Here is a 27,383-nt window from a genome sequence, read left to right as displayed (position 1 = left end):
TTGGCGTCATTTGACCTTTACCTTTCAAAGCAAGTCACAAAATCCTTGTTGTGATCTGGCTAAATCGCACACCCAGAGAAGTGCAAGCAAACAATGAATGCCTTCAAGCTGATGCGAATCAAGGCCTATGATTTTCCATTTCTTACTCAGCCTGCTTTTGTGAGCACAGTCTCAGTCCTACTCTCAGCAATGAGCATGCTGTGTGTGAAGGGAAGAGAGAGAGGCAGACAAAGCATCAACAGCTTCCTGTGATGAGGTGAGTTAGCTTGCTAGGAAAATATTGTTAAGACTGCTGTGTCTCTTCCCCTCCCCCACTTTCCCCTTTTAAAACAAATTCAAGATGTAAAAGGGTAAACAAGCAAAGAAAACATAATGATTTAGGAAAAGGCATCAGGCATTTTAGTATCTAGCCTCTCCAGACATGTGCATATATCTGATCAGATCATCTAGGCAGGGATAATTTAGACTGTTGTGAGATCTTGTTGTGATCCCTTGTTGAGACCTGTTGTGTCAACATTAATCCAGGAAGGGAAGTAATCAAATAATGATAAGGTGAATCCAGCAGCAGAAAATGCTTTTGACTGATTCATCACTACAAATTTAAAGGCTCAGTCAGTGACTGAAAGGTAGGCTCACTCACCATGTATGAGCTGGGCTGAGAGAGGACACTTTCATTTCTGACCAAGTTTGATATATGGAAGTGATTTCCTCCTGTTTAACACATGGTTACAAGAAAAATGTCATTGTGTTTTTATGCTGTCCTTCATGATGAAACTCCAAATTATATCATATATAAGCAGAAGTTTTGGCAAGAGAGGATAGGAAGACTAAATCAATAACAAATTTTAAAGGGTAATTTTTCAGATGCACAAGGAAGAGAAATTATGATCAAGTGTTAAAACTAGCTTACTTCAAGCACGTAACTCCTTTTGGCATTGCCTGGGAAAGCTGTCACTGAACTTTTATTTCCAAACAGCTGCAAAACTGTTCTCTGTATGCATCTAGCATTCTAATTCAAGCGCTCAGCCTAATACTGCATCTTCAGTAACAAATCTCCATGGCACACATGTAACTACAGTTCTCAAAACTTGTTTCCATTTGGTGAGATCTGTGTTGAAAAGCATGCAAAGGGGCAACTAACAAACAGTCTAAGAAAAGAAAAATACTGAAAAAGAAAAAGGTGCAAAGATTTGCAGCTAGATTTCTCAGCTGGTGTACTTCCCTGATGTCGAAAGTACAGCTAGCACATGGTGTCTGACCAAGAACAACTACTCCTGGATCTATATGCATGGCAGATGTATTTTCAGGTGTGTCTTTCCCTATCAGTCCTTGCCTGTCCACTGTATGTCTAAACTTGAATAGATCACTTATTTGAAAATGAAAAATAGAAGTGGTCTTCACTAAATGATACCTAGTTCATTTCCTAATTTACTGATGTTTAACAACTTGCAATGATGAAAAGGCAAAGTCTTACACTGTCCTGCTCTTAATCTTTCAGAATTTTTTGCTGAGTGGTTTCTGAATACTTCAGAACTCCCAAATAAGCACTATAACCCAGTCTGGAAAGAGCAGCTCTTTAAACGGCATTCCAATGTCTGCTCTTGGCTCTTGAATATCAAATATGGCAAAACATCTTTCAATTAAGGAGGTAAAACTACCCAACTGCATTTACAGACAATTTTCAATGGGATGCAAACCTACATGTCTCTCCAAATTGAAAGATGATAATTCTATTCAGAACCTAGTTTTGGCACTACTACTTAGGCTACTGGGGCATTATTAAATATGGCAGTGATAGCTCTTTCACTCCATGATCTTCATGTTCATATATAACCTTTTTTCTTCTTTCTTCCCCCATCCCAAACAACTTCCAGTAACAAGAAAAATAGTGCATTATATTCTCTGCTTACAAACATGAAATTTTACCTCACAATGCAGGACGAAATCCTCGTCTTTTCTTTGCACATAGAAATGGGGTTTGAATGTCTAGTTATGATTACATACGAATGCAAGGAACAGATGAAGAAGCCTCAGAATTCCTGAGGGAATATCCTTGCCACAGTAAACTTGCCTCTAAGATTTACAAATATCAGTAGCAGTGTTCATACTAAACCGATCAACAAGCAGGCTTTGGTTTCACAGTTCTGGCTGTTTAGGGATGAAAAAGCAGGCCGTTTTTTTTTACAGGGCAGACAAACTCAACTTCATCACACTCAATTGCAGCTGAAGGTACATGAAGTCTTCCTAGACATTAAGATTCATTAGCCAAGCCCTCTCCATGATGTATTTAAATAAAAATCCTTTTTAAAAGGACATAACTCCATTAATGACAGCTCAACATTGTCTAGGACTGCAATACTATACAGTGGCACCATGTAGTGCCACTAGTTCTATTAAAACAGAATAACAGGGATGAATAAGAAGGCAGAGATTACCAGCCCCTATAATGTAATGATCTTATGTTTATCTTCTACCTATGATTACACTCTACAGGACAAAGATTTTTGCCAGTGCTACTATTTTATTTATGTTATCTCACTGTGAACACCATTGGAGTAATATCATTGGACAGACCCAGACTATATCACAACAGAACTTCTAATCTATACTTGCAGAAAGCTGTACTCCTGAGGAACTGTGCTACTGTGTGCTGATAAGAAATCTGTTGTGGAACTACTGCAGCTACTTTATGCCTCTGGTAAGTGCTAATCAATTGGTTCTATCCTTGTAGTGGAAAACAAGAGGGATTCATAGTAAAGGACAGTTTTACTCAGTTTTGAATATATACATTTGCACTGAACTTTCTCTCCTGCAGCAGGAACAATCAATGTCTCTCCCCTCTCATATACACATTAATTTTTAGGTGCAACGCACACTTGCCACAGCTAGAGAAGAAATGTTAGGTGTAGCACACAGGGGCTTCTAAAAGAGTGGATGCTTATTTTTAGTGCTCCCATCTTTCCTATTAAATAGCAACCAAACGTGTGCTTTTCAGGCACATCACCTGGTCACTATAGTATAAAGGTAAGACTGTAGACTAACTGAGGCTTGAGGGTATTTTAAGTAATGCAGATATTCAGCTTAATTGTTATTTTTATAATTTACTGAATTTTTGAATTTCAAACATTTGCATAGAAGGAAGAACAAGACTATTACATTTGTACTATGTACTTCTGAAGATTTGATGCTATTGATTGTAACCCAGTATGTAAACACTTTTAGCTACGATTCTGTGATTCTACAATTAATTACCCCTGTGTGACTAATTTAGCATTATTTTTTTAACTATATAATCAGGTTACGTACACATGAATTGTACGTAGTAATGTCATAAATTCTTCTGGAACCTTCTGAAATCCTCAAGTAAACATGACAACAAAGCCAAATGCATTTACTCTCTTTGCAGCATTTATTTCACAAATACCCTCAGGTAGATTCCTTAATCCAGTTAATATGAGGCATCTGTTCATACAGATAAATAGTATGTCACACAAAGGAAAATAATCTATAAAGTCTCAACTCCTGGTCAATGGTCATCTTCTTTTTTTTAATGTAGTTTCTATTCTTAAAGATAGGTGTTTCGCTTTAGCACGTCTTTGGGTTATTTTGGCCAATTACCATTTTTTCTTAAATACACAGTTGAGCATTTGACATGGAAAGGTGGTCCTTTTAGAAAACAGTACTGCTTTGTTAGTCTCAGTAGAAGTCAGTAAGGATGTCAGAAACCAGAACTGTTGTTGGACTGAAGCCTTGATGAATGGCTTCATGTTACCACGTATGAACTGTTATCTCCATTATTAAAGCACTGAAGAATCTTCTGCTGTCAGTACTTCTGTATATTAAGTAAAGCTTGTTTGTCATAGCATGTAGTTTCCTCAAAATCAGATTATTTCCACAAGTCATAGAGACAGAATAAAAGACAATAAAAGATTACTTCATATCTTTTCCCCGCATGCAATTGTCCCATCCAGAGACAGCCTCACTTGAATGAAGCTGTGCCTAAACAGTGTTCACATAGTTCAGAATTACAGTTTAAAATTTCCTTCTTTTAAAATTTCAGAAAGTGTTATTTTTAGGTTAGCTTGAGGCAAAACAAAATTACAACCAAATCAATATGCTGTGTTCAAGTGATAACCTAAACATCCTGTAGTACTCTTAGGAGCCTGATACTGGGAAAAGCTCTGTTCGAGAGAGATGCAGAGAGGTCTCTTTCAAAAAAATGTTAAGTGAGGCATAACCCAATCATTCTGCAACTTCCAGGATTAAAAATACTGGAAGTTGCAGTTGCCAAATACTGGAAACATGCTGTAAAGGAGAATAGAGTAGGCAAGGTTGCTTTGGTCCTGAAGCAGATGACATGCACATTTTAAGAGGTCATTAGGGAAGATGACTCTTAGTGCTAAGAATTAGGTAGTAAAATGGATGAAAGAGCAAATTTGAGAGACTGTGTTTAAGTCACTTCATTTTCAAGAAAGAAACGCTGCAGGCCTGAAAAGAAATTAACAGAAGCAATAATCTTCTATTCTGTGGCGCACAAGACCAGAGAGACATACTGTCCTACTGCCCCTAGTGTGCACAATTCACACTAGTGGTAACAGCCACTAGTTTTAAGAACCCATGACCATTTTAGCATCACGGAGGTAGGATGTGCTTCCCTTTCTATTCCACCCTCATGCTGGTGTTTTGACATTTAATTTCCGTAATTTTCATGTTTTCTTTTTATTCTTAAAGAGCAGCAAGCAACTTTTTGCAATGGGATAAAAAATGATGCTGGAATATAGCCCTCTGTATACATGCTTGTGCACTGCACCACCCTGCAAGCACTCCTGCTAGTAGGGAAGCTTGAACCATCTCTGTCTATTCAGCAACACAGCCTGTTCTCAGTCCTTGCACTTTCCATCTCAGATTCTTACTACATGCATGTTCATGTCTTCCCTTGGCTGAGAAACATACATATCTCCTAATCCCTTAGTTTGTAGACTAACTGAATGCAGCTCCTCTGAATGCCAGCCACATGCTCTTATCTGTCAATCTACACTGCTTAGTAACCATTAAACATTACCAATCACCTTTGTTGAGAGGACATGGATGATTATTTGTCATTTGAATAGGTCTGCACCTACTCAAAGAATTAAGGTAATAGAGGGGATTAGGTCATTTATATACCTCACAAGAATGCACAGAAAGACAGTCTTTGTCCTGCTGATCTGCCTACATTTTACAGTCTTTGGTTTGTACAAAAGCAACAGATAACTTGAGATTTTAATGCACTGACGTGTAGGAATGGAACTCTGACCTCCAGCAATCCCATCCTATGCGCTGAGCAGAACAGTACTTACTCTATCCTGCAAAATGAACAAATCTCAGGCAAGACTGCAGTTCTATTCTTATATTTTGATTATGTAAAATCAAAACCTAATGCTAGATGAGGATACAAACCAGATCAAACCTCAGATAAGAAGCAGCTTCAAAGGTCAGAGATGTACTAGCCTGAAATCAGCACAGTTTTTGGATCAACGTTAGTTAATTAATAATCTTACACATTATTTAAACTCAAATCCTTAGTCAGTGCTGCATATATATCCAAGTTTTCAGAGCAGTAAAAATGATAACACACTACTGAGCTCAAGATCCCGTAACTCCCTATTATTCCCTTGAGGAATATTTAGCTAATAATTATCCTTTATGTAAATAGTGCAGTGCCTAACTGAAGACTTTCATTCATTCCAACGTTCAAAACCAGAGCTGAACATTCCTGTCAAAAAGCTATCCAGGTAAGAGATTTGTGCGCCCTCCCACACTTCTGAACTCAGGTTTTATTCATTCTTTGTTTTCAAAGGTGAAAACTGCCTCTTTGCAGTTATTTTACACACTGTTGTTTTTTTTAAGTGCTTTCATTATTCTGTTCTTCATAAATATTGCTTATAAAGGTAGATACTGGGCAAAGGTTTGTAAAACATGCAGTCAGCAGCAACTGGTATGGAAGTAATCTTTCTTGAAAACCCTGGTCTGAGAGTTCAAGACAGCCATTTGGCTAGTTTTTATTTGTACTTAAGAAAAGTGGCCTATATAAAGCTTGTCTGGTTCTCAAAGTATTAAATTATTATTAAAATGAGCATTTTCTTAGTGATTAAATTTGAAAGAGGGTTTCCAAAATATTGTCCTAACTTAGTAAACCCAAAATACCAGGAAATTCAACAGAAAAAGACATGAAAATGGGATATCTGTAAGTTTTTCTCTACAACAGCTTGATGTGACTGAAGTCCAGCAAAACAACAGGGCAGACAACAGAGTTTAGTGTTTAGCTTTGTGAATGATGGCTAAGATCTTAGAAAGCTGTCCTGAAAGATTTTTTTTTTTTTTTTAAATAAATAGACTTTCACTTTGGACCAGCTGCCCTTCCAAAAACAAGAAGTGTGATTTTTAGGAACGTTCTTTGATCCCACAGAAAATATCTTTTTAGTGGTCATGCCCTAGGACTCTCCAAAAGAATAACACTGTCTTTCCATCAAGTGGATGCAATATTTTGACCAGCATGTTCTGGAACCCCTGAACAAAACAGGTCCCTGGAAAAACAGTGGAACTACTTGATCATGTATTTCCAGAGTCTGATCATTCCTAAGGATGACCTGATAGGCCAGCCTAACAGCTGCTGGCTGGCTGTGTGAGTTTTGCTGTAGCCTGCTCATCACCCCTGGGATTGTTACATGTCAGTGGCTGTTATTTTACTCACTGAGACACTGGACACAGAATCCTCAGGAAAATATGAATTGAATAACAGCTGGTGGTGAATGCAGGCATTTGGAAAAGAGCCTAACCTGCCTTGGAAATACTAGATCGATTGATAGCTGGAAGTAGAGGTTCTGAATTGGAGATTTTAATTAGACATACATATATCTAAAAGATTGCTTGACTCTCAGGATACCTGCTTAGTATAGTAGTGTTAATTTGTAGAGGATTTAAGACTAATGTTTTGTCTTTCCTGGCTCATAGAAACCTACAATGTTTTTTCCATTTTCACCCTTTTCCTTTTGGATTAACATAAAATTGAAACTCAACAGAAAAATGCTTTGAAGTCAGAATATTTTGCCCACATATAATTAAAAAATATATAAATAATTGAGCCCATCAAGTTTCGTGTCATTTCCTAAAAAAAACCAACCTGTAATATTCTTTATCTACAGCCTAAAAGCTTGCTTGGCCAGTGTTTAAATAAATAGCTTGGGTTGCTGGCACCTTGCTTAAGTCTGCTTCCAAGTACTTCTAGGTCCTGGTGCTATAAAGCTGAAAGGACAGACAGAAACATTCATTTCACTTGTTCTGTTTTCTCACTTAATCCTTTCAAAAACTCAGGTTATGTCAACATTTCTAAGTAATTCTGCATAACAAAAGCAGATTAATAAACCAAAACAGTAGGTACTGAAGAAGTATTATATTATATGCATTTCAAGTATTTTATTTCACACTAGTCATGTCCCAGAGACTAAATGTCCTCATCAGATCTGTTTAAGTCCATCCAAAGAACCAATGGCTGGCTTGGATTTTTATGCCACGATAAAGAATCAGAGTGCCCTGGGGCAGAGCTTCTGGGTACTTCTGAAAAAGTCTGGTTTTGCAAGCATGCCTCTGTACATTGAAACTATGCACCACAAATGAGGCTAATCAGGGATTTTTTTCAAACTCTGTTAACACTCAAAACCAGAACCGTAATGTAGTCGTAGCCATTACAGATCAAGAGAGAGGTTTCTTACATAGCCATTAGAGATCAAGAGAGAGGTTTCTTACAGGCATAAAAGGTTGCTCATATGGAAGATGAGTAACGTGAACAGTTTAACTAAACACCTACAAGTGTTTTAAATCAAATGCTTAACTAAGCATTTGAACTAAAGTTCTCCTGTGATTTATACAACAAAAAATCAATGAAACTTCAGATAAATACAAAACCTGATCTATCTACATTAGGTTTTAGCCGATTTTCCCTAGCTCAAAATAGAGAAAATTGCAAGCACCACTTGGCATGACCTGTATGAAGGTCTTTATCCTAACTCACACTGGAAATCACTATTTCAGCAAAATGAGCAATTCTGCTACAGAATCATGATATACTGTCTGATTTCCACCCTAAATACAGCATTTAAGAGATCTCCTTAGCACAGTGAGGCAGGCTTCCTCAGCCTACACCCTCTTGGGCTTTCTATACATAGAGCTGCAGATTTTCTGGTGGACAATCAGGATGCGGAGACAAAAGACTCATCAGAATAAAGGTTTTTTGGGTTGTGCTGTTTCACAAAGAACAACTCATCCAGCTAGAATGGTTATGTGTGTATTAGCAGAAACTGCTTGCCAAGGAATCTGCAAAGAAGTCCCACTGAACATACTGTGATGAATGTTTCCTCTCCTGCAGAGAGATTTTGTCAGGTCATGGGCATGGTGAAATAACAGGAAGAAAGGTGGGACTAAGGCCAAATGGAAAGTCAGCAATTTTTGGGGCTCAAACGGTCTTTATTTCTCTTTTTCACAGGATAAACTGAGTCACTGCATTTAACTTAAAAGAATGACTGGCTCAGACAGTGGTTCTGCTCAAGTAGGACAAAAAAAAAAAAAAAGCAAAACCTTTTTGCTTTTGCTCATATGGTCAAAGGCAACTTCAAAAAACTTAACCATGAAGATTCCAAACATCACAATATAATTAAAAATAACCAAGATTACCTTTCATTGTAACATTATGGATCATACATACATATATATATATATGAATGTGCACACCAGTAACTTTCACTTGTATTAAACAGTTGAAAAAGTTTCAATATCAAAGTCAAATGCAGTGAGTAGACAGACATATTCTATGCTATACGCTTCTTCATCTGTACATCCTTGCTACAAACAGCTAATTCAGCAATTGACAGGAAGCCTTCACTTGAAGAAAGTGCAAACATTATATTCTGGGAAGCTCTGGGGGATGAGGGGGAGCCTGAAATAGGGCTTGTCCTTTCTAAACCACTTAGTATGGACTAAGCTGAAAATGGGTTAGTTTGGTGAAACAGTAGAGGAATCTATTTGCTGACACCCCCAGGGGTCTTGAATATTGCTGAAGTATTACCATTGTGAAAGGATGGTGGAGTATCTTAGTGCCAGAATCCGAAGGCTGGAGTCTAGTCCTGTGCACAGGAGCAGCCAGATCTGCTCTCCATCCTTCTGTCTTTGGAGCTGGCAAGAGCACTGGAAGCTCACAGCTCACAGCTAAGCTGCACAAATACACAGAGGGTAGTACTCAGCCATGGTGGAATTCTATTTCCTCCAGGTGAAGCAACTAAGTTATTGCTGAGCTCCAGGCATCAAAGCCTGAGAATTCCTGGGTTACACAGAAAAGTGGTTTGCTGGTAACAACGTCCCTTGCACTACTCAGTATGGCTTTACTATGTTATAAAAGCAAAAAACTAAACGCTAACAGTTTCTGGAAACCAACAGCATCTCATTTAGAGCTGAGTGTTTCACAGCTAGCATGATCATTTGACATGGATTCTGAAAATGTATCTAAGAGAACTACTGGTTATTTATAGGAAGGAAGCCCTATTTTCAGGAGAAAAAAAGAATTTAAGAAAATTCCCTCCTGACAGCACTTAGCTGTGTTTTAGCTTGAACATATTTATTCTATCAGGAAAGCTTCTGACCTTTGTCTAAAATGCATCAAACCTAACTAAAAGATACATGCTCTATGTCATGGCTGAACCAAGGACACTTCCTAGTAACTAGCTCTTTTTTTTTTTTCTTTTACAGAAGCTTACCGTTCTGATTTCCCAGTAAGGCAGTACAGCCAAGATATAAATTACTAACTTACAATTTCTACACAATATCTCTTAACAGATTTCCAGAGAAATTATATCCTGATAATTTTATGTAAGAAAAACTATCATCAGCCCTCAGGAAGCTGCACAAACAAGGCAAATATGTGAATATTAATGTTTTAGGGTTGTAGGTTTTTTTTGTAAACACAAATTTATTTGCAAGTAAACTATGTTAATTTAGACAGAGGCAGAAGATAACAACTGTGTAACTAAATATACAAACCTACTGCACAGAAGCCAATGCAGTCTTTTTTATGTAGCCTATTAAAAGCACTCATTGAATACTGAAGTACCCACTAGATTTTAAGTAAGGGGAATACAGGCAAAGTAATTATTTCTTGGCTGTCTAAATACACTTGGATGTTAGAAGTGGGTGGCATTCAAATAGGACTTGCTGTCCTGAAGCACAAGCCTCTTATTCTCCAAACTAAATTAGGTAAGACAGAAGTGTTGCAGTTTTTTCCATCTGAAAAATTAGTGTCTTTATTACAGCTGCTAGCTTTCTGTATTTGATAGACTTTATAATTATAATCTCTTAGATATTTAACTTAGTGTCGTAACTTCTTTTATTTTTTCTCACCTTTGTGTTCTAACAAAGATTAGATCCAACCTATTTCCTGTCCAAACAGATCTTGCCTAGCATAACCACACAATACATTAGAGTCTAAAGTAAATTTGGCATTGCTGATAACAAATAGGCATCAGTCTTTCTAAATAATAAATTAAATTGTAATTAATTTTCACTTATGATGGAAATAAACCTTACTTATGAAGAAAATTATACTGTGGGAGCTGAAAACTGTTTAATGTAACAGGGATGGATAGAAATCTACTGATTTTAAAAAATATATTTAGACTACTATGCAGTTCATTTTCAACTTGAACAGTCAAGTCTATGCATTTCTAACAAGAAAAGAATCTCTTTTCCGCCTTTTACTAAATTATGAATTATGTACCTGGAACACCTAAACATCCTGTTTCAAGTTGTGGTTAAACTTTGCATGGCCTTAGAAATCATGTTGTGTCATTTACAATAATACCTGCAAACTTGTTGAAGACTTCTGCACTAATTACAGATATGTATCTTCTTATCATTTAAAATTTGCTGGCAAAAGGTATTTGGTAAAATCTTAAAAAAAAAAAATCTCAGCAGGATAGACAGCAGACTTTATAATAAGCCATTTCATATTTGGAGGGCTACAGATCAAAAAACTTGCAGGCTGTTGGACATCTATTCTTTTGCATATCAATTATGTTTCCAGGTGGACTCATAAGACCTTTGTTTTTCCTCAGTTTGGAATTCTACACTTTAAGTGGGTGTTACCAAACATTAACAAATCAAAATACTCTTCTTATCAACAAGAACAACAAAAAAGTATGAAATTTACACAGAGAATGATGACTTCTGTCACTAGAGTCTAAACCTCTTATTGAGTGTTAAAATAATTAAAATAGAATACTGTGCCAGTGAGTATACTTCAAGTTTTAGGAAATGGATAGATATGTCTTCTGTTGTAGATACTAAAAGGAGGAAGAAACAGTTTTTATTTGTAAGTGAAGACAAGCTTTGACATTATACTGGAATGTCACACCTGGCACCAAAATCTTTGTTACAGAGATCCTGGCTGTATGACACTGGGACTTCAGAAGTTCTTTCCTAGAGATTTTGCATACTGTTGTACTAGCACATATTCTCTTCTTCTAGGTCAGCGAGTCTTCCTTATGTCTCAGTGCTTACACATGAGCATCCATGCTTGGAAGTCTCTTCTTTCTTTCCACTGCAAACCAGAAGACACGATTTGCCACTTGGCATAATCTTTTTGACATTTTCCACCTTCCTGCTCCTACTTTTATTTTTAAACTGTTTAAGGTAGGGTACTTGCATGTTACACTGTTTTGCCTCTCAGTCATGTCCCCACCTACCCCTAAATGATTTATGAATACATTAAGCTAATATCAACTTTATTTGACAACTGAGTAAAAATGCAGAGATTGAGTCTGGTGAAAACAGTTGTGTTCATAGAGGCAAGAGACACCAAAACCACCTGCATCTGAAGAACACAATTTTTGCCAGTCTTTATGTATCAGAAAACTGACATGCAGGAGAACCACAGAAAACACTGTTGTGCTTGCTCTGCTGCCCACAGGATTATTTGTTGTATCGTAGATGCTGGAGGCAAAGCTAGGGTAACTATGGGTTTAAACCTGAAAACACTAACACGCAGCACTCTCCTGAGATGGTAACAGATTCCATCATGGTGCATGGTCCATATGCTCCCAAAGTGGTAGCTGTGAGGAGATGCTTACTAATTAGGCACATTATAACAACCTGCAATTCAATAGGTTTGTGTTATGTAGCAGTTTCTAAGAGTACATCAATGGTTGTGTACAAATTTTTGCATAAATCTAAACTATTGCTCTTCAGAAAACTCTGCTTTATAGGTTCTACTAGCAATTTTTTTCTCCTGTGCATTGAGGACACCTGCAGTGATAAATCACTATATCACACATGAGCTCTACATCAATGACTACTAGATGCACTATTAGAAAGGCCATAGCGTACCTCACTAATGTATGTTTATTTCATATCATTAAGTGCTGTCTTTGACCACAGAGACCTCTATAATGGTGCATTTGGAAGAGCCGTTGGAAATACTTGTTGTACAAAGAAATTATTAATTTAACTCAGATTTTTTTGTAGTATAACAAATCGGATTCAATCGAATGCATTCTTAAATGTCTGCAAGAAAGCATCAATCTACAGATTTATTTCTTATGCGTCACTGAAGCCCTGTGGTGGTGTTCCTGTTGGGATGGTGCTTCCTTAAAAGCACAATCAGGTGACAGACTTTTAGCATTAAGCATCTGTGCTAGGAAAGCTTCATGACTTGCAACCTAACACACATTTCCTTCATACTGCAGGAACACATACATGAAGTAAACACTGGGACAATGGAAAGACCACTTGAGGCCACCAGGATGGAAAACACCACTTCTGCCTGTGTTCTCATGGAAAGAAAGACTCATGTCAAGATTAACAGGAAGCAAGTCATGCTAGCTAAACTGAGGAAGAGCTGCTCCTGCACTCCACAGAAACTGAAGAACTTTCTCATGGACTTCCTTCCTGTTTTACAATGGCTTCCCAAATACAAGTGCAAAGAGTACATTTGGGGGGACGTTATGTCTGGCTTAGTGATTGGCATCATTTTGGTGCCCCAAGCAATTGCATACTCACTGCTGGCAGGTCTGAAGCCCATTTATAGTCTGTACACATCATTCTTTGCCAACATCATCTATTTCTTAATGGGCACATCCCGTCATGTCTCAGTTGGCATTTTCAGCTTGATAAGCTTAATGGTAGGACAAGTTGTGGACCGAGAACTTCTCCTGGCTGGGTTTGACTTGAATGATGATGCCTCACCATCCTTGGGGGACGGCTCTCTACAGAATGACACTCAGTCCAACACAACTGCCTTCAACCTCACAATTGCAGGGATGAATGCTGAATGTGGGAAAGAATGCTATGCTATTGGCATCGCTACAGCCTTGACATTTGTAGCTGGAGTGTATCAGGTAAGTTCTTGCTGACATCCAAAGGCAAGGTATGAAGTTCCTAAAGCTTCTTTGCAGGGCTTAAGCTTTGCTTTGACTCTCTTTCAATGAGAGATGCAACACCAGTTCACTTGAATGACCCTGAACTGTTTCCTTCAGGAAGCTTAACCATAGGCAACTCAGAAAATGCATGAGGTAGGCAGTTTCCTTGGCTATTAGCAGGCACGGGTAAAAAAAAAAAGTCTTCTGCAAGACCATTAATACTGTTTTGATACTCTGCTGCATCTTGGTCTTGCTGCCTTTGTGGGACCATGAATCCAATACAGATCTTACCATGAGGGAAACTCGCAGGTAGCTGTGTACTTCAACAATGGAGAAATAATTCTTGTTTCTAGACACTTTATTAAAGGTGCAGACCCACTCATCTACGTCTACACAGGTTCAGAATGTGCTGCTGTGTTTTGCTAGTGTGTAAGATGTTCTACGGAACTGCTGTCCAAGCTAATTCAGAAGCAGAAAGGACAAGAGAGTAAACAGATTGACTAACCAACCTACTTTTCAGACAATACCTGTGCTGGACTTTTTGAGATTTACCAATATGCTGCCTATCAGAAAGGTAACAAGAGAACACAGAAGAAAGCATGACAAACATACTTACCTAGTAATTGTATATATTTATAGTTATAGATTAATTAAGAAAGAGCTAGCTATCTTCCTTTTTATTAAGGTCACATTTATGAATACCAAAGTGCCCTTGTGAAGCTGTACTTTCCAAAGCAAAGACAAAGCAACTAGTTATGCACAGTATCTTGGGAAAGTTTGTGATTTCTTCTGACACTTCTGACCTTAGGCATGCCACGAAGACTGTCAGTACTTCACTTTCCCTTCTGTTCACAGGGCTAAAATTACAAGCTGTTTTATATAACAGCCACTTCAGTGCCAATAAAGTAGGCACTTAGCTGTTCTTATTCAAGTTGGCACAACCCTTAGCTGTTGTCATTCTAGCTCTCTTTACAAAAGAATGGCCATTAAGGTTTAACTTTATTCACTTTAAGACAGGGAAAATAAAAGGAAAATTGGCTCTGGTATAACAGAAGGATTTTTTGATCCACTGATTTTTACACTGGAAATAAAATTCAGACTAGTCACTTCAGAGGAGTCACTTCAGAAAAATGCTCGACTGACCCTGCCTCAAACTCCTCATTCGCTTCTTGGGTTTGTGGTACCCCACAACAGTAGAAGGAATCACACGTTTTAAAAGCAGACTGGAAACATCAAGAATAATGTTTTGGGACTCACAATTGTCAAATGCTATCTGCCTCCAGCCAGCTCTCTTCCATCTTTATGTAATTATTTGCAGCACCATTTAAGGCTCATCTGTTTTATTAGTTTGTTTGTTTTTTGTGTCTCCTCAGGTTCTAATGGGAATCTTTCGTCTGGGTTTCATATCTATGTACCTATCTGAGGCTGTTCTAGATGGTTTTGCAACTGGTGCTTCCTTAACCATTTTAACAGCTCAAGTGAAGTATCTCATTGGAATAAAAATCCCACGTAGCCAAGGGCATGGGATGCTTGTTATTACCTGGATTAATGTTTTCCGGAACATTTCTCAGGCTAATATTTGTGATGTTATCACAAGTGCTATTTGTATCCTGGTGCTGGTTACTGCTAAGGAACTGGGAGATCGGTATAAGCATAAGCTGAAATTTCCTCTCCCCACAGAGCTAGTAGTTATTGTTGTGGCAACACTGGTGTCACACTATGGGAAGTTAAATGAAGTGTATGCATCCAGTGTTTCTGGAGCTATTCCTACTGGATTTATTCCTCCCAAGGTACCACCTTTCAACTTAATGCTCAGAGTCGCTGTAGATGCTTTGCCTCTTGCCATAGTCAGCTTCGTCTTCACTGTATCCCTTTCTGAAATGTGTGCAAAGAAATATGCTTACTCTATCAAAGCCAATCAGGAAATGTTTGCCGTGGGGTTCTGCAACATCATTCCTTCTTTCTTCCACTCTTTCGCAACCAGTGCAGCTCTGGCAAAAACACTTGTCAAAACATCTACAGGCTGCCAGACTCAAGTCTCTGGAGTAATTAGTGCAATGGTGGTTTTGCTGGTGCTGCTTTTCTTGGCACCTCTCTTCTACTCCTTGCAGAAGTGTGTCCTGGCTTGTATCATCATTGTCAGCCTCCGAGGAGCCCTGAGGAAGTTCCGAGATGTGCCATCCCGGTACCATATGAATAAGGTGGACACATTTGTTTGGATTGTTACTATGTCTGCCTCTGCCTTGATCAGCACAGAAATAGGGCTGTTGGTTGGCATTGTTTTCTCCCTGTTATGCATCATTGTTCGGACACAGAGGCCACGGACAGCCCTGCTTGGTCAGATCCAAGACACCAACTTTTATGAGGATGATTTAGAATATGAAAATCTCTGTTCTGTTCCAAAGATCAAAATATTCCGTTTTGAGGCCCCACTTTACTATGCAAATAAAGACTACTTCCTCAAGTCTCTGTACAGATTGACTAACTTGGATCCTAACCTCGAAGTTGCTAGAAGGAAGAAATATGAGAAGAAGGAAAAGAGGCATCTGAAAAAGGGAGATCACACAACTGCTAATGGACTGGGCACTGGAGAAACCACTCTGCAACTAGTTCCCAAGCAAACTGACTTCCAAGCTCTTGTTGTAGATTGCTCATCCATCTTGTTTTTGGACACCACTGGAGTTAATACTCTAAAGGAAATCCTGAAAGACTACAAGGTCTTAAACATTTCTGTTCTCCTGGCTTGCTGCAATCCCTCAGTGATAGACACTCTGAAAAGAGGAGGTTACTTTGGGAAAGATTTTGGAAGTATGCAGGAAATGCTGTTCTACAGTATACATAATGCTGTACAGTTTGCAAAAGACCAAAAGCTTCCAGAAGATTGCTCAGTTTAATCCTGTGTCTTCCCTAACGACTCACTACAAAAGGGACAGAAAGGGGCAGCTTGCAATAATTAAATTATCAGACACACTGTTCGCTATGTACAGCAATGGGCATGCAAGCCACTCTTCCCTGAAGAGGTCTGCTGTTTGTCAGATGCCACACAGAACAGCCACTGGGGATGCAGTGGAGGACCAGGATGGAACAGGTTGGATTGTATTATCTGCACCTTCACTTTAAAATGCAGGTGGTGTGCAATACGGCAGTTTGGGATTGACTGCCCCCTTGTGCCATGAATGTGTGTGACTCAGCATACACGCCAGGAGGCTCCCGTGCTGGAAGGTCTGCCCAGTGCCAGTTGACAGCATTTCGATGGCTGGCGTGTTTTAGGAGAGCTAAACCATTTCCATGAAAATGCAATTAATCCAGCATCTTGGACACCTAACAGTTTAAATTCCGTCTTGCAAGGTCTTGCCCCTTCCAGCATTCTAGGTGTGCTCCTGAACAACTCCCACTATTTAAATACAAATAAAATGTATAAAATGCTGTGGAATGTAGCATGCCTCGCCACCTTGATTATGTAGGCTTAGACAACCTGCCAAAGAAGAAACCATGATCCGTCACTGGTTCATCTCAAAACCATCATTTCCAAAAATTACTGCTGGAGTCACTTGTGCCATTGGCTTCCATTTGCAGTAATTAGTTACTAAAAGTTGTGAAACCCTCAATGATGCTGGAAGAAGCATGACTCTGCTGCACAATTTTGTAACTTTTTTAACTAGTAAGGGGATAAACAGAAAAATTAATGGTTTTATCTGGCAGTCACACAGTTACCCACGTCGTTGTACCATCCTGTAAAAATAAGTTGCCTTCGGTGGGCACATGCAACTCCAGGGACAAATGAGGACTATCAAACATAAAACCTTAGAACTGTGATTCATCTTAGCATGTTTTTTAACTACCACTGCCTGCCTGGGTGCAAACAGAAACAGGAGAAAAGAGGGTGGGATGGGAAGGTAAATCTGTTATCTGACTAAAAGGGGATTGATGGGTCAGTCAGAACTGCCTGGCTGGTCTTCTCTAACAAAGTGCTAATGAAGATTTACAGTAGCATACCTGGGCCAAGGAAAGAAAAAATTCCACCACTGTTTGTACATAATACAGATATTTATTTTTTTTTCCTTCTATTATATTATTCTCTGATTTGAGGTCCACTAAACCATGTTTTACAGGGCTGGGTTACTTTCTATCATAATTTGCGTTAACTGTTGTTCATTCTGCTTTGTGTCAAATGATACCCCCAGAGTCAGTTGTGCTGTTACATATACATGTTCTCCCTCTACAAATATGCATATATTTAGATTTGGATTGTAACACAGTTAGTGTTACAGCCTACAACATTGGCAGAATATAGTCTCTCTTACTCAAACTTGTAATTACCCGCACAAAAGGTATGACAGCTGCCCTATTTCTCCTTACTCATGGCTGGGTTCATACACAGCAGCAAGAACAGAAGGGAATTCTACCACAGCTGTGCCTCTTACAAACAGCAGATTCTAGAATAGGTTTCATGTATGCAAAAGCCATTTCTCTACTGTGCCATCTAAAATAACAAGTCAGGTCAACATAGCGTGTGACTTGTTTATTCCAACTTTTCAGGTCACTGAATGAAAGAACACTCAAACTGAGGCTCTCCAGGTGCCCTACAGCCTGTCTGGCTCTCAAGAACAAATACTTTGTTAAAGTAAAAGACAAAATAAAAAACCTCTTCACAGGTATTGAGAATAACACAAAATTAGGTAAGTGACTCAATGCTGACACTTTCATGCACCCATTACAAAAAGGCCTATCAATCAGCTGCATGCCATTAGTACTGCCAGAGCAGTAAAACCTGACAGAAATGACTGAAGATGGGCAGCATTTTTCTGCCATAAAAGATTCTAATTCTACTATTCTTTAAATCACTGACATGGTATAACTAGCTTCTCTCTGTTAAACAAGCAAATGGGCAGAGCCCAAGAAAAAGTATGGCTTTGTGTTCACTTCTCTTTGTAACAATTCTTTGATCAGGGAATACCTCTTTTAAGGTCCTGTTAGGGCCTAGCATGAGGAATTGGGTTTCCAGGCGTTACTGCCAGACAATGTCAATATAGACACTCTTAGGCTGTTAAGCCAAAGCAAGCTGTTGTTGGAAGTCAAATAAAATTGTTTCAGTACAAAAAACACATATCCTAGCAATCTAGACTTCTTTTACCTTCATGGATCAAGCAATCACCCTAGAATATAAAGGAAAAAAAGCACAAAAACAGCCTTAACTCTAGATGAATCTCATTTTAAAAGACAGAGGGGAAGAAAAAAAGAGATTCCAGTGCTAATGAATGTGTATCCTTCCAACAGTCTGCACAGAAAAGCGAAGAGAGGCTGCCTTTCTCTTATCCGCAGGCTGACAAATTGAATGTCAGAAGTCTCTTTTTCATCATATTTATTGTAAGAATGGTACCAAAGGATACCCAAGCAGAGAAACTTGGCAATGCATAAGAGTGGGGGTAAGGTTTAAGACTCTTACTAGGAAGACACACTAGACCAGAAGAAACCATAAAAACAATTTTATGTTTCTGTTTCATTGGCAGAGCTGGCTAACAATTAACTTGTTTGTGTAGGACAATGTCAAACACAGTAGGGAACAGCTTTCAGTGCTATGATGTGGTGATGCTGGGAGATTGTAAATTATTTCTAAGGAGTATGTAAAAGGTAACTAAAAAGTCAAGGTTTTTTTTCTAGCACATTTATGTTTGCTATACTGCTTTACACAAAGATTAAGTGTATGAAGACTGAAGATGTTAAAACCTCCTGATTCTCTTCTCTCCTATTTTACCAGGAACTAGGTACTGTGACTTGGAGAGAAGCTGGGGATAGGCTTGTAATTCCAACTAGGTTAATACTAATGTTGAAATAAAATCATTATATGCCTCTTAGGAAAAGTTATATCCATCAGGTAGATTGACTATATTTTTGTTCACTGTGGTGCCTTGTATAAATCATGTATCCAACAAACTTTAGTACTGCTACGTAAGAATAGGAAAGGGTTCTTAACTTGTGGACTGTGTGGGTCCTATGGAGCTGGGCAAAGAGCTGGGCATTTTCACCTCAAACTCTCCTGATGACTAGTGCAGCATGGCCAGAATGTGTGGTCTAGGTGTCAAAATGTCTGTATTTACCAGCACTGGTAGCCAACAACCAGGGAATTGTCCGGTCCATGACACACACTTTGGGCTCCCCCATAACCATGAATGAATGTTCCTGTGTCACATGACCTAGAGGTAAATGTGTAGTTTTGGTTGAAAAATAAAATTAGCAGTTCTTCAAAACAGTTTGCTTTGTGCTATACTTTCACAGGTGGTGAAATAACAGGATAACTTGGAATAAAGAAAAAGGTGTTTGCTTACCTGAGAGCAACTAATTCCAATAACCAATGAATTCGAACTTGTTCAATGCCACCATGTGGAACAGAAGAAATGTAGGCAAGGTTGATCTCTTGGTCTTTGCTCAGGTCAAATAGATCAGCACGGCTGTGAGGTAAAGGAGGGCTTCAGGGAAGGAAGAACAGAAAAGAAACAACACATTGCAACATTAACTAGTACCTCCACTGGGTATCCAAGGACAGCTATACCACCAAAGATCATCCCAGGCTTGAGAAGCACTGTCTAACATAGAATCATAGAATGGTTATGGTTGGAAAGGACCTTAAGATTATCTTAACAGGGACACCTCACACTAGACCATGTTGCCTAAGACTTTGTCCAACCTGGCCTTGAACACTGACAGGGATGGAGCATTCACCAGCTCTCTGGGCAACCAGTTCCAGTGTCTCACCACCCTCACAGTAAAGAACTTTCTCCTCATATCTAACCTGAGCTTCTCCTGTTCAAATTTAAACCCATTACCCCTTGCCCTATCACTACAGTCCCTGATGAAGAGTCCCTCTCTAGCACTCTTGTAGGCCCCCTTCAGATACCAGAAAGCTGGTATGAGGTCTCCACGCAGCTTCTCTTCTACAGGCTGAATAGTGACAAAGCAAAACGGGTTTGCAGGCTATGTGGGGCTAGTTGGCTCTGCATGTAGTTTGGCAAAGCAGAACACAACTCCAGCCCATCTCATTGCCATGCTCAAAGGGAAGTATTACATGCAATCATTCCTACACAGATAGCAACCTTGGGCAGCAGCGGCCTGAAGAAGCCATACAGTGGCAGTCATCTTGTCTCTGAGTAACTAATGATAAAGGACCTCAGGGTTTTTTAGGCTTTGGAGTGCAAGTCATACTTGCTGGAGTCTGTACTAAGACAAATAGGGACTTGATCTTCCTGCTGAAGTCCATGTAACAACTTCAATTCTTGCTCTGCTGTGGAAGCTACACTTGTAAGAAGCAGAATGAGACCCTCACAGCCTACATATTATTTGGCCATGTTCAAGGCACTTAAAAATATCTCCCTGAGATTGCTTCAAGTCACACAAGCGAGACCAAGAAGTTACCAATTCCACTCATACTAAAAATGTATCAGCTATATGGGGTTTTTTAATTGTTCCAGTAAAGACAATGTTAACTGTCAGGTTTTGAGGGAGTGCTACTCTGAGATTCAAATCTGCCTCAGTTCAAGCGGTGGCAAAGACAAAAGTCAAGGCATATTGCATTCACATATTTTTGCTTAGTAGACTCTGAAATTCACTCTAAGCGATAGAGAAATCTAGCTGAAACCAAGATGAGATATAAAAGAAAGCTGGTAGAAGAGTGTGTTTTGTTAGTGGTAGCACCAGCATCTGTCCTTTCCTGTTCTGAGTAGAAATTGCCCATCCCAGAGAACTTGCTCCCACTTGTTTAAGCCTTGCTCACAGATTTTATCAACTACTGATCCATGGCTGTGCCTTTGCTCAACTTTGTGAAACCATGACTAGAAAAGAAGTTTTCACAACTTGCACATAGCTGTGTTACAGTGTGAGCCTTCAAAAGAGCTGGGATCCTACCTTGAGAAATACCAGCGCTGGCCAGGTATCATAACTGAACAGCTGCTGACACATGGAGAGCCCCTGCCTCTGCTGCTCGTCCTCCACCTTCCCCTCACATGCTTTTCATGCTTGCAGTTTTCCAAAGTTTCTTTCACACAATTAAAATCTCAGGTGTTTCTTAGGCTGCAGTTAAAATGGGCAAAACATACTATTCTTTAAGACAGTTTTTCATTAATGTTTCCTAACATTACAAGTATTAAAACAAAAAATGAAACAGCCAAAGGGAAAAAAAAAATGATCCAGACAGCCCAAACATTTCTGTTTTCCCACTGACAGGGAAAACTAATGGAAAAGTTGTCAACTTCTGTCTTTGGCTATCTTTATGCATTACACAAAAAAAAGTGCACAGAGTCTTTTTCATCCAAAGCACACACTGCAGATTCCTCTATCCCTGATGTAACTCTTCTTCCTGCAACCGTTATTTGTCCACTGTATGTCTAAATGAAGGAATTCATCACAGTATCACAGTATGTTAGAGATTGGAAGGGACCTCGAAAGATCATCTAGTCCAATCCCCCTGCCGGAGCAGGAACACCTAGATAATGTTACACAGGAATGCGTCCAGGTGGGTTTTGAATGTCTCCAGGGAAGGAGACTCCACAACCTCCCTAGGCAGCCTGTTCCAGTGTTCCGTCACCCTCACTGAGAAGAAGTTTCTTCTCAAGTTTAAGTGGAACCTCTTGTGTTCCAGTTTGTACCCATTACCCCTTGTCCTATTCATGACTAGTTTAGAGTAAGATTTGAACATGGCTGAGGAGGATACCATCTTTTGCTTTTAAGCCTGCCAGAAGCCTTCGTTTATCCCACAAAACTTGAAGCCCGCTCAACCCCAGTTAGATCAGCAAGACAGGGCTTCCTCTGAGACACAAAGCACTACGAGGGTATGAAGTCGTGGAGGCGAGATTTGTGCATGCCCCCTGACTCACTGGCCACATCAGGAAGATGGTGCATGCTTCGAAGTGTCCTGCAAGAACAAACTCCTACAACTGACAGGCAGGGAAGCTTCGCCCTGGCCTACGTAGGGGCTGTGACAGTGGAAACTACGAAAAGGAAAGGGAATGAGTGCCGAGTATCACCACATGTACTGTGCTGGGGAAGGGGAAAGACTTCACATGACCTTGCACTAGAAGCAAGGGCGCAAGTCAGAGGGGGGTTGGCGACCGGCCCTGTCTTGTGGTCTGCTTTGTTTTCACTCTCTGTCCAGTCCCTTGTCCAGCTCCACATATGTAACACAGCACAGGGTGCGCAGCGAAGGGCGGCGAGGTGCCGGACCCCTGACCCCACACCAGAAGGCCGGGAAGGGCCCAGGCTGCTTCAGAGGGGCCTCGTTCGCACTCCCTGGAGACCCTCTGCTGGAGGAGGGCTAGAGGCACCCGGCTCCACCCCGGCTGCTCTGGCCGGCGGCAGGGCTGCGCGCTTACCAGAAGCCAGTGCTCCTCCAGAAGTGCGCCAGGGGCCGCTCGGCTCGCCGAGCATCCACGGACACCACGTACGCCGCAGAGCCGGCGCCAAGCTGCACGGCCAGCCAAAGTACCAGCGCCATGGCGGGCCGGGTCAGGAGACGCCGGCGCCTGCTACCGACGCGCCACGGACGCGACAGGAATAGCGGCTCCCGCCCACGACGGGTCCCGCCCCCAAAGGCAGCGGTGAGGGCGGGGAGCTCGCAGGCGGAAGCGCTGCTCGGGTAGTTCCATAGACCCGCAGAGTCGTAGGGTGGTTTGGGTTGGAAAGGACTTTGGGAATTGTCTGGGTCCAGCCTTCCTGCCATGGGCAGGGACATCTCACACTAGACTGTGTCACCCAAGGCTCTGTCCAACCTGGCCTTGAACACTGCCAGGGATGGAGCACTTATCACTTCTTGAGTAACCTGCTCCAGTGCTTCACTACTCTCACAGTAAAGATCTATTTCGTATATCCAACCTAAACCGATTCTGTCAGCTTAAAGCCATTCTCCCTTGTCCTATCCTATCCTACCCTATCCTATCCTTACCCACTCCTGTAAAAAAGAAAAGGACGTGTAAAAATTAGTAACGTCTTCGCCTGAAGCCCAGGTGTCTGGTCCTTTGGTTGGTTGGTGCGGTGGTGGTGGCCAGTGAGCAGGAGTTACTTCCCTGCAGTTGCGGCGCGGCGTGCCGATGTCGCTGATGCGTTTCTCTTGGGTACCACAGGAGGGGAGTATTGTCTTGTCTATTGTCATGTCCTCGTGCTCTAAGTTGACAGGCCTGTAAGAAGTAGCTTCGCACAGTAGTGCGGGTGAACAGCCTTCCCTGAAAAAGCGCTTTAACAGAATTCAGACTATGTCTGCTTCTTCAGTCTAAACACGTTTGTTGATCTTAGTATGGCAAAGGGCTTTAAATGCATCTGATAACAGAGGCGCTGTAGATGGACTTTCTAAATGCTTATTTCTTATGATGTATATCTGAGGACTGAAAGAGCAGCCATTCTGAGTTTCCTAGAGGATTTCATGGTTATGTTTGTCTCTGCTTCTCCACAGCCCACACAAAACTTTAGTTACAATCCATGTCCTGAGGAATAAACAAGTGAAAATGTATAAATCTTGTACCTTTCTGTTTCTGGAAAGACTTCCAAACCTGTATTTGTTAATTTGTTGAGTTGCATCACTGATATTACACAATCAGCATCGCAGATTTCCAAAACTTGCTGTCAGACCGAATGCGAACAATTTAATTCTAATTCGCAAAAAAAAAAAAAAAAAAAAAAAAAAAGAAAGTGTCTGTTGAATTCTTTTTACCAAGCATTACGACAAATGGTAAGTCAACAGACACATTATAAACAGATATAGAGATAATAAGTATTGCCTCCTGAATCAGGTGCAAAACAGAAGCTGACACAAATCTTGTAGCATCTGGGAGCATCTGGAATCTGTAACCATAGCTCAAAGATTTGCTTTTGCCCAGCTACAAGTGATTCGACCTTGACCACTTGCTTAGTACCATGCAAACAGTACTAACTGCTGAAGAAGATCCAACAGTCAATGTTCTTTGAATGGCAGCATACAGTACTACTACTGTTAGACCACAGAATCTGAGTTTCCCTTCTGGTCTTTACCTATTCCAACTTAGGCAAAAGAAAGGTGCTGACAGAGCATAAATCAGATTTACCTTTTCAGATTCAGTGCACATACAGAATCAGGCAGTTGCAGACAGTGTGGTTCCCTCCTACAGCTAGATGCAAAACTTCTGATGGGCACTTCTCAGGCCATGCAGCTTCTTCTGCTGGTACATTGCTGCCAAAATTATTTTGTTGCCTAGCACAACATCTCCAATGAAAGCTAACTGAGGAGGGTTCTGCTTACTCCTTACACAGGCGTGAATCCTTTCTCTTCCATCCTTGTAGGCATGTTTTCCTCCTCATATTCAGAATCAAGCTTCTGACAGTTGGACTATTCTGAAACCTCATGGCCCTCTATATGGTTTGGGACATTCACACTTTTGCCTATCAAAAGGCATGGGTGATGATAAGAGAAAGTTGTGCTTTTTTCTTTCTAACTTCATGTTTACTCTGTATGAACATTACAAAGTCTTTGTGCATAAGTACAGAATAGGCTTCACTGAGTAAAACAGAAAAGTGAAGTAAAAAGAATAGGCCAGAGTCTTGCTTTCAGCTACATCTTTGTGACATCCAGCAGAGACAGTTTCAGTTATTATAACAAAACTTGTATACCATTTTGGTATCTAGGAAGAGAAAAGCAGAGAAAAGAAGGAAAGCAGAGAAAGAAGAGGAGTGATCACCAGTCCAGGATCCAGTGTTGGTTCTGCCACCTGGAGGGTCTGGAGTCAGCAAGAGACCACCTTTCTTATAGTCCTTTCCTTCTGGCTTACACCCACTATGTAAAATAAGGTGATGGTAACATGCTAATTCTAACATTAGCCTTCTAGAATCTTCCAAAAATTAGTGGGATGATTGGAGTCTGTTGTGGTCTTGAAGCTCCCTCTGTTGGGGTGACATTTTTCTTGGTGCAGATATAAGTTTCAGTTGCACAGCGGCAAGTTGGCTCAGAGAAGTACTGCCCCACCTCCACAGGGCCTCTTTTCCAACCACAACTTCCTTACCATGCAGTGTCAGCCAAATGTTTGAGACAACCAATGCAATCATAGCAGGTCCCTACAAGTGCGTGCCCTGCTCCTCTGTTCAGAGGCAGTAGATGGAGCTGGTCAGGCCGTTGATGGCTGTGTTAGCCCCCTTAGCTCCCGCAGCCTCAGGGAGCAGCTGGCTCTTGCTGTGCTCTCCCACATTCTACCCTTGATGGTATCCACCAAGATAAGCTTAAAAATTGTAGAAAACAGTCACCTGACCACCAAAAAATCATTACCACAGCTAAAATCATATCAGCCAAGACAAACCCTAAGACAACACACTGTTAGGTTAATGTAAAGCCCTTGGCCTAATACTGGTAATGACAAAATTATATGTATCAGTTTATATCTGAAGACAAGAGTAGATGTACAGTGCTGAACTGCAGCACAGCAAGGCCCTTTAGTCATGTTGAATCAAGATGGGTTAGGAGGTCACATCTGACTAATAAGAGCCATGCCCTGGAAAAATGGGAATGGATTTACTGAGCAACCCTATCCAATATACACTTGGGTGAAAGCCAGGGTAGAATGACAGATATCACCAATACAGGGAGGTGTCAAATCCTGTCCTTGAATGTATCTAGCTTTGGGATATTAAAGATATGCACACAGTTGGTGTCTAGAATTGCAAGAATACCCACAATACTGGTTAAATTCATTGTATTCTACAGAGGTGATAACAAGACCTCCTAATCACATCTTAGGTAAACTAAGTAATGAGAAGGAAAGCACTTGTGAAGGGCTGAGAAATATTTTAATCAGTCTGAGTCTGGCTGTTTGCGTCTACCCAGACTACACGGTATATTAGCAACAGCATTACCAGAAAGTCTACTGCAAAAGCCGTATAACACTTGTAAAACTTGTCAGCATTGTATCTCTAGACAAAAAGTGAGAGTTGGACAAAAATTATGATGTGGCACCAGAAAAGTAGCAGGCACTGAAAAATCTGAAACCCCTGGGTGGAAATGACACATCCCACCCTACACAGGGGCATAAAGCACCAGATGTTTTCTACTTAACTCACCAACCCTTGCTAATCCAAAATGGGTGACCATGCAACTCTAGGGTATGCCCAGGGTCCTTCAAGATTTCAGCGCCTCAGAGGAGAACACCAATGTACCACATTCCATTTCTAGCTGGGGCTGATAACAGCTGCTTTGTAGAAAAGCAATGGCAATCACCATCAGAGGTTCAGATGCTATGTCTGCAATCTGCACAGCCTGCGGGCAGAAACCTAGTGCTAGAGGTACTGCAGGCCTTGAAGCAAGATAAGACTTGAGAGGAAAGGCAACAATGAGCTGCAGGCTACATCCAGTGTGTAGTCATCCCAAGGGCTGGGAATGAATCAATGAGGAGGAGGAAGCAAATCCTGGGCTCACAAAGCCCACCAGGTCCTGGGGAATAGCTCCAACACTGTCATAAGCTGAGCTTTAAAAACAAGCCTTCCATAAGAAAAGAAGCACTGTGATACATGCTGCATTGCTGGTAAGACTGCAAATGTGAGACACATATGTCTGATCAACAGATACCTTTAGTAAGGTGCCAACAATTGCAAGCATGGCAGCAAGTAGGTGGTGAAGATGAGTGTATATGTCTTGCTGGACTCCTGCAAATGACAGCATCACTGGAGAGCTAGCTTTTTACAAAGGCTGCCCATGCTATAGAAGTTACTAAGATACATGAATTGGAGCACAATTTTGTACTGTGCCTTCTTCATCCTAACAGCAGGCTGTTGAGTCAAGTCTGGTCTCATTCTCTCCCACACCTGTCCCTGTGCTTTCACTGTTGCAAACTACGAGGTGCTAGAACCATAGAGTGCCACATCTCTGCTGCTTGCCAGCCCAGAAGAAAACAAACTGACCCAAAAAAAAACAGTTGCTTCCCACCCAGCCAGCTGAATTTTCCT

General features: G+C 40.5%; 2 protein-coding genes across 9 annotated transcripts in view; one reads left to right on the top strand and one right to left on the bottom strand.

Annotated features, from left to right (window-relative positions):
- Positions 1-16,525, top strand: part of SLC26A1 (solute carrier family 26 member 1) — a 34,435-nt gene extending 17,910 nt beyond the window's left edge. Inside the window, exons 1-5 of one of the 6 annotated variants that reach the window (XM_057426508.1) lie at positions 165-256; positions 2,616-2,698; positions 11,551-11,715; positions 12,768-13,418; positions 14,813-16,524. In XM_057426508.1, the coding sequence (XP_057282491.1) occupies positions 11,596-11,715; positions 12,768-13,418; positions 14,813-16,333 (2,292 nt within the window). In that variant the 5' untranslated portion in view covers positions 165-256; positions 2,616-2,698; positions 11,551-11,595 and the 3' untranslated portion in view covers positions 16,334-16,524. Of the gene's footprint in view, positions 1-164; positions 257-2,615; positions 2,699-5,490; positions 5,775-9,762; positions 9,950-11,550; positions 11,716-12,767; positions 13,419-14,812 lie in introns of those variants that run through there. The other 5 variants (XM_057426510.1, XM_057426506.1, XM_057426509.1 and 2 more) reach the window with 5 other exon arrangements.
- Positions 1-22,926, bottom strand: part of IDUA (alpha-L-iduronidase) — a 41,841-nt gene extending 18,915 nt beyond the window's left edge. For all 3 annotated transcript variants that reach the window (XR_008974565.1, XM_057426514.1, XM_057426513.1), the window contains exons 1-2: positions 22,802-22,926; positions 19,766-19,906 (exon numbers count right to left, since the gene is read on the bottom strand). Coding sequence is in view for 2 of the 3 variants with exons in the window: in XM_057426514.1 (XP_057282497.1) it covers positions 19,766-19,906; positions 22,802-22,923 (263 nt within the window). In the remaining variant the exon portion in view is untranslated. The remainder of the gene's footprint in view (positions 1-19,765; positions 19,907-22,801) is intronic.
- Positions 22,927-27,383: the final 4,457 nt, after the last annotated feature.

This window comes from Pezoporus wallicus, unplaced genomic scaffold (genome assembly GCF_028554395.1).
Source record: "Pezoporus wallicus isolate ANWC-B61680 ecotype Strahan unplaced genomic scaffold, APGP_CSIRO_Pwel_v1 contig_5116, whole genome shotgun sequence".
NCBI classification, from domain to species: domain Eukaryota; kingdom Metazoa; phylum Chordata; class Aves; order Psittaciformes; family Psittacidae; genus Pezoporus; species Pezoporus wallicus.
Note: the sequence above shows the minus strand (reverse complement) of the source record. Positions and strands in the feature narration are given on the sequence as shown.